Source organism: Liolophura sinensis, chromosome 6 (genome assembly GCF_032854445.1).
Source record: "Liolophura sinensis isolate JHLJ2023 chromosome 6, CUHK_Ljap_v2, whole genome shotgun sequence".
NCBI lineage: Eukaryota > Metazoa > Mollusca > Polyplacophora > Chitonida > Chitonidae > Liolophura > Liolophura sinensis.
Genome location: NC_088300.1, coordinates 10,008,003 through 10,015,458, shown reverse-complemented (window position 1 = coordinate 10,015,458; position 7,456 = coordinate 10,008,003). Strand labels below are relative to the sequence as shown.

General features: G+C 40.0%; 1 protein-coding gene across 1 annotated transcript; it reads right to left on the bottom strand.

The window, feature by feature from the left end:
- Positions 1–2,668: 2,668 nt before the first annotated feature.
- On the bottom strand, positions 2,669–6,861 carry LOC135469167 (peripherin-2-like). The gene is made up of 5 exons (XM_064747709.1): positions 6,651–6,861; positions 4,563–5,002; positions 3,947–4,178; positions 3,567–3,684; positions 2,669–3,320 (listed from the first exon to the last, which is right to left on the bottom strand). Exons 1-5 carry the CDS (start codon positions 6,774–6,776, stop codon positions 2,812–2,814), a joined length of 1,425 nt encoding a protein of 474 aa, XP_064603779.1. The 5' UTR covers positions 6,777–6,861; the 3' UTR covers positions 2,669–2,811.
- Positions 6,862–7,456: the final 595 nt, after the last annotated feature.

Sequence of the window (7,456 nt, the reverse complement as noted above, 5' to 3'; positions counted from 1 at the left end):
AATTCGCTGTGCTGCAAAGAGTGACTGAACAGTAAAAATGAAAGTTGAAGTGTCAAAAATGTGCGGCAACCAGCCATCATTGCAAACACACCTCAAATTTACCTCCAAAACGAAAGAGTTCCCTCTGGTTGTCACCACCTCAATGAGAATACATGGCCTAGATATCACTTGGGAGGAATGTAGTATATTCTTCTCAGATATCACTAACTGTGATGTAAATTAATAAGTAAAAATATTAGTTCAGTATGCGGGTCGAGTCTCGCACGGAAATTGTGTCAGAAATCAAGAAGACATTTAAGTTATATCTCGATCCGTGATGCTTGAACGTACTTGTATAGCCCGCATTATATTTTCAATGTACTGGCCCATTCTCTCGCTAACTATCGAGACTCTACCTCGTATCTGGGACTAATATGCCAGTTATATTAGTCCCAGCTCGTATGGCGAGAATGTATTCCAGAAGGACTTGTTCTCTATTCCATACAATTTTTCTATCGTAATAAAGTAGGCTATATCGAATGCTGAGTGAGAAAAGTAAAAATACTACATATGATAATACACAAAACATTTACACGCAGAAACAAAGTATAAACTAAGGGAAGAAACTTGTACATGCATGGAGAGTGGACTCGCTGACAATTTGTGAAGCAGAAATTGTAGGCTTGACATCGTGAGATAGTAACCCGTAGTGTAGGAATAGTTTGATAGAATGGAATGACATTATATCTGGATTTCGGGTCAGATGATTTATGAATATTTAATCTCCTTGTAAAATAGGGACGAAAAGGCGATTGAAAGATTGTGCAAACCGTTGGGAGATAGTGCAGAAGCAAACTGGTTTAATTGAAATTTATTAAAGAATTTTAATCCCCATATGATCTGTGTAGTACAGTCTGTAAGAAAAAGTAATGTGTTTAAAGCATTAAAGCATACACAGATGTTATACACTGTGAAGTATTTTACTTTGTCATTAATAAAAAGAATAACGCCCCATTTAACGCTTAGAGTTCACGATATAGGCCTAACTGTATAGGAATTGAGAACAAGCCAGGTTGAAGGATTAAGATATCTTTCTGTAAACCCGAGAACGGTGAATTCAATATTAGCCAAAATGAATAATGCCAGTTATTTCATCGAAATGTTTCTGGGACTTCGAGCAGTCAAATGTGGAACAGATATTAATTTATCGTTATCAGAACTTGTCACATTCGGAATGAGTGCATTGTGCAAAAAATACAGATTCGGTGAAAATATCGAAGTGTAGAGAATTAAGTTCATTTCACTGAACTATCTCATGATTATTGTCTTGAGTAGTTGTTTTATACGATTCTCAGTAATTATCTCTGCTATGCATGTTATGTTATTAACTTTGTAGTGTTCATCTGGACCCGAACCCAGGAATGTTCGATACTATACACTTCATCATAAAATTGCAGACAGGACAGAAATGCAGAGTATTGCCCCTTTGTAGTGAGGGGATTTGTACCTATAGCTGTGATTGCAGAGGTTTGGGCTGTCACAGTGCCTTCGCTTCCTATATAGTGCTGGATGCAGAGGTATACTGGGCCATGCAGGTACAGTTGTGTTGATATTCCCTGCTATCCGTTGGCCTGTAATCTCCACCTGATTCAGGCTTCTTATTGGTGTAGTGAGACCTTATATCATACCGGATTTGGATGACATTTTGGCCAAGCACCAGTGCATTAATATTTTGGTACTCTGCATATTACTCGATCCAGGAATTTCTTAATCTGTTCTTCACCATTGCAAGACAGGACTAACCCAGAGTATTGTCCCTGAGTCTGTATTGAGGGCATTTGTACCTTAAAGTTGTGGCGGAGGTTTGTACTCTCGCTATGGCTTATTGCATTTGGGGAACATGACAAATGAAGGCGTTTGACTGCGGTTCTCGGGCAGCTACACTGGTGATGTATAAACTAAGCTTAATAAATCTAATCTGGCAGGATCACAGAACAAATCAAACCAATCAGCGAAGCAAATAATCAATCAATCTTTATCGGTCAGTCAATATCGTTCACTGTAATCTTCGATCAGGGGAATCAATCACTCATAATCAGATTTATGTCAGTTTCCAAATTTGACCATTTAGTACCTGGAGGAAGGAACAGAGGCTATTGTGGCGACCATGACACCCGACCCAAGGATCACGAAATGATCTTAGACTTCAGTCAAAATTTCAATCATTAAATCTACTGTTTTAGCTGGAATTTAGTTTATGGTACCAAAGTTGAGTAGCAAGATCGTGGCCTTGTTACATAAGAAATAACAATTTTAAAGTGATTTGAGATCGCTTTGTGATCAGGGAGCCAGGCCTGTGGAGTAATTAATTCCTGGTAGAATTTAAACCGACACGCTCGCAGAGCCAGGCAGAGTACAGATCAAACTTATGCTCAATCTGTATACGACATTTATATTAATTCGTTGTAACAAAAAATATATATTGACACTTGTTTTAAAGATACATTAATGTATTTGATCCATTTGATGTACATGTCTACACAAATGTTATCAAAGTAACCAATACATATATGAATGAAAAGAATATCACAATGAGACAGATTCGATGCACAAAATAATACAGATATATATCATACAGTCATGTTCATTTTGTCACGTCTATTGTAACAAGTTATACTTCACCATCCGCAATAATACAGTCATCAAATCAATATATACAGAAAGAAAGAACAAGACAAAAATACATTTATGTTTACAAATGCGATCACAAGATACATGATTCCAGTATATCCATCACAATCTAAAGGTTTTCTCCAAAATGGTGGACTCTTATCATTTATCAGTCAAACAGTTCCTATAGAAGCCATTTTGGTATAAAGGGATGTTTGGGGGGAATGTCCTGCTGTTTTGCCTTCTGAGCGGAACATTTTCCCGCCTTCGGTTTAACAGCACTAAAGGGGAAGTTCTGTGTCGTTCTGAAGTTCTCAACAGAGAGTGCCGCCTGTTGTCTCCAGGTGGTGGAGGCAGGCGGGGAGGCAGTGGTGAAGCAGGCGGTGGAGGAGGCGCCACAGGGAAGCGGCGGCGGTTGTGGAAGTTCATGTTCGCGTGGTTATTGCTTTGGTTGAACGCGGCCCCAAATGAGGGAGGTAGAGGCGGCGGTGGCGGAGGTGGTCCGGCCAGACCGTGCGTGCTGTAGGACTGGTCCTCAAGGGTTGCCGGTCTGGGTGACATCATCTGTTTCGAATTGGAAGAGCTAATGTCCCCTTCTGACACTGGGGATTTGTCAGTGCACCCCGTGTCACCATCATCTGCCAAACCTTCATCGTCCAGGTCAGAGACATCTGTGGCGAATGTGAACAATAATATGGTTGTCATGAAAAAGTATAATAGCATTTTGTTTGGGAACAGGCAATGTTAAAACCGACGACAGCTTCATGTTCATGGTTCTAGTCATTTGAAATTTTGCTGCATCTGTTATTGCTCTGATTTCGTATTCTGTGATCAACTCTGTTCGATCCACTACATAGTGGCTTTCCGACGTTGAATAATAGCTCGTCTGGTCTCTACAAAATCACTACCTAACTCACCGTGCTTTGGGTTTGGCCATGGAATGAGCCAGCCCTCCGCGGAGCCCGTGGGTTTATGCTTTTTGATGGACAAGAGAGCCGAGGTTTGCAAGAGCCTGGCGCATACCACCACAGTTATCTGAAAGAATAACAGAATATGGAATTATAAGCAACTAGTGGTGGTAACTGACAGCCTGCTTTCCTCTCTACTGGCCAAGGCTGTTTGAACAACGCCTTTTACAGAACACCCTTTACACAGAATTGCTTTTCGCGGAAGATTATGGATGCTTAGCTCTTCATCTCACTTAATTGTATTCTGTACGTTTAACCATCCAAAAACTTCTTTTGGTTGTTATCTATAGTGCTTTCTTAAAGTGGATATGAACGTAGCAATGTCAAACCTGTAGGACGGCGATGACGAGGATGATAATTCCGACATTGGTCAGCAGCTGACTGCCGTATATGTTGACCAAGGCGTCTCTACAGCCGGTCGTATAGAGGGTCAGTTCCTCCGCGGAATCGTAGTTGTAGTGTTTCTGCAGAACTCGATGGTGTATACACGGCCGGATTGCCTCCACGTTACAACAGCTAAAGGGAGTGTCATCGTTCAGGTAGTGACCACTGGTCAGTCGACTGTACAGACAAATGTTTAATTAGAATGTTATCCCATTGAGCTTTCAAACGTGAAATATCAACAATGTGATGAAATGGAAAAGGTATTCGCCATAAACGGTCTTCCAGTGCAGCATTTTTATATTGTGACAATCAGAAACGTTTATATAGGCGTATATTCATATCGGTGTATAAATGTGAACGGCATCCAAGCAGGACGTCACGGTCTATTGCCATTAAAACACAAAAAATATAGATGTAAACATTATATATATGGAAGAAAATAATGTAAATGTAGAGAAATGGTCTTGACATTTAACTGAGTAAGTGATAACATGTAGGTACAATATGAAATCTGGAATACGATAAAACACAGGATATTTATTCGGTTGTCCAATATTTTACCTTTTGACACCTGAGGAATCTAATGCCAGGTATTGTTCGTCAATCCAAGGTGTGGAGAACCAGTCTGTGTACGCCGTGTTTCCACAGCACTTGAATTCAATTTGCAACCTATCAATGGTTTCCTTCAGGCGCAGATTAAATCGGTATTTCTTCATGGCGACGGCAATACCGTTGTGGAAGGCTTTGTGGAGGTGGATGATTTGAGCGAAGCAGAAAATGGATGTGAGAATAATCAAGATGCACATAACAGTTGACACGTAAATGTAGATGGCGAACACCGACCTCATCTTTTTCCGCTTCTCCGGCTTGGCGTTGTCCATGCAGATCTTCCCGCCGGCCAGATTTACAACTAAGTAAATGAAGCCAATACTTATAATCATTGGAGGGAGAAAATGGCCGCTGTAATCTCGAATCAGATCAACTTTGTCTTGGATGGCTGCCTGTGGACAAAATAGAAGTAAAACTTGGAAACAATTTCATAACTGATCAACTTATTTACAAATTTACAAGCAAATAAGGCACTGCAAATGTAGACTTTTAAAATAAGAAATACTTTAAACTGTTTGAAAGCATAAACCAGAATAACAGTGTGGTCTTTGGTGGCCTTTAGAAGAGCAAAATGATTCAAGTCCTTATTTATTTAACATTCATTTCCGGTTTTGAGCACCACACCGAAGAATTTTCCACTTTGGGACATGCACATATGCATATTGCATCACATGCTTATTGAGAGTTTTAACCAGCCTTTTCAGCAAATTAATACCAAATTATTGTCGGAAAACATTGTACGAAACATATTCCCATGTGCGACAAGCGTCATATACACCCACACGAATTCGTGTTGAGACAACGAAGGAAGTTGAAAAATCACGTGAACCATGGATCGCCGCAACTGCACATGTAATAAGTGTATAAAAACGCTACACACAGTGCGCTGCACTTGCCCACTGTCTAAAAACCACCAAAGTAATGCCTCGATTGACTCCAGAACAACGCGAGAGGGCCCTGGGTATGGTATCCATGAGAGCCACCCATGACCACATTGCAAGGACCTTCGGCTGCTCTCGGTCACCGAAGAAAATAATGTAAATGTACAGAAATGGTCCTGATATTTAACTGAGTAAGTGATAACATGTAGGTACAAAATGAAATGTGGAATACGATATAACACAAGATATTTATTCGGTGGTCCAAAATTTTACCTTTTGACACCTGAGGAATATTGGACCACCGAATAACTACGCACCCATAATGCTGGCCGCCGTCGTATAAGTGAAATATTCTTGAGTACGGCGTAAAACACCAACCAAATGAATAAATAAATAATTTATTTATTACATTTGAGTTTTACGCCGTACTCAAGGATATTTCATTTACACGACGGCAGCCAGGTTTATGGTAGAAGGAAACGCAGAGCCCGTGGGAAACAGGCGACCAACCACAGATCCATCAGTTGTATAATACTACGTGTATACTATATCGTAATGCTTGCTATAGTGTAATGTGTATAATGTTCAATACACTAATGATTACATTGGTGTGTCCTCCTAATCATGAATAACATAATTAGCTTTCATAGACCGCAGGCCTATAGGCCTATAACTCGGTCAAACAGGGCCTACTATAGTAATCGCAGCCAAGACCATATGTGTATCATTTTGGTTGATCCGACATCAAACGGGTTGCGAAAGAAACATATTGTGGAATGATAAATAAAATGGTTTCATCAGAAATAGCCCTATACACTTACAAAAGGCCTACATTCTTATGTATAACCATGATATAAGCTTATTTAGTCCAAAGAAGGGTACATAGGAAGGACTGAATGCCTATACAACCCGTTACATGTTTGCCTATAGGCTATTGCTTATCAGGACAGGACAGCGCATTTCTTTTCACACTGAGTCTAGTCTGTTACGTGATTGGAGTGGGACTGTCTCTTCTTCCATGTAAGATATAATGATTAATTACAACAGTTTGCCAATGTCAGGCAGGCTATGAAAATATAAGTGAACCTTAGCATCTAGCATGCATGTGCAAGCTATGGCACATGTCTCTTGTCTTACATAACAAAGTAACTTTGCCCACCTCTATGTAGCCTCCTATACCGAACAACATCAACGACGGAATAACACAAATGAAGTTGGCAACAGCAGAAACAAGGCCTAGACGTTTCCTGGATTTCTCTGAAAGGCGAACGGCCGGTACTCCCATCGTCTGCCTAGTTCCATCCTATAACTTGTCTCTAAACCTCGACATTACATCTCGTCGTGATACTGTTTACACAGGCAAGAACGTCGAAAAATCCGCCATGATAACGTAACTCAACGCTGTTCAAATTACAATATCGGAACAATAGTAAAACGTCACAATACCCAGGATGACGTCATCATGATTACATTATAATGATGTAGCCGCCTATGCACCAACATGAAATGTGCGACGATTTCTTGACGTCAGAACGTTCTGCATTCAATGTGACGTCTCCATGGTATATAGCGAGTCGAATTCTGATATTTGAGTATTTTTCTTTTTGTATAGGCTATGTGATGCTCCCATAATTACGCATTTTTGAACAGACCACAATTCTGTGATTAAATCTAATTCACAAAAATATACTATAGTAAACCTATAGGTCACGTGCCATTGATTACCAGACGATTTACACTAGAAACGGTTGCTATATTTAAAATTTGGTTTACTCCCCTTTCAGATGTTGGACTTTATCTATAACCAAGTACAATGCAACTTTATATTCTCGTGTCTGTAACGGGTCTGGGACTACTATGCATCTATATTTACATAATAGTAAGGATGATAAGGAAGGGTATCAGTACATTATTAGCATGTCCGTTCTCCCGTGTGTTTATTCAGCTACATACAGACGGCCATTC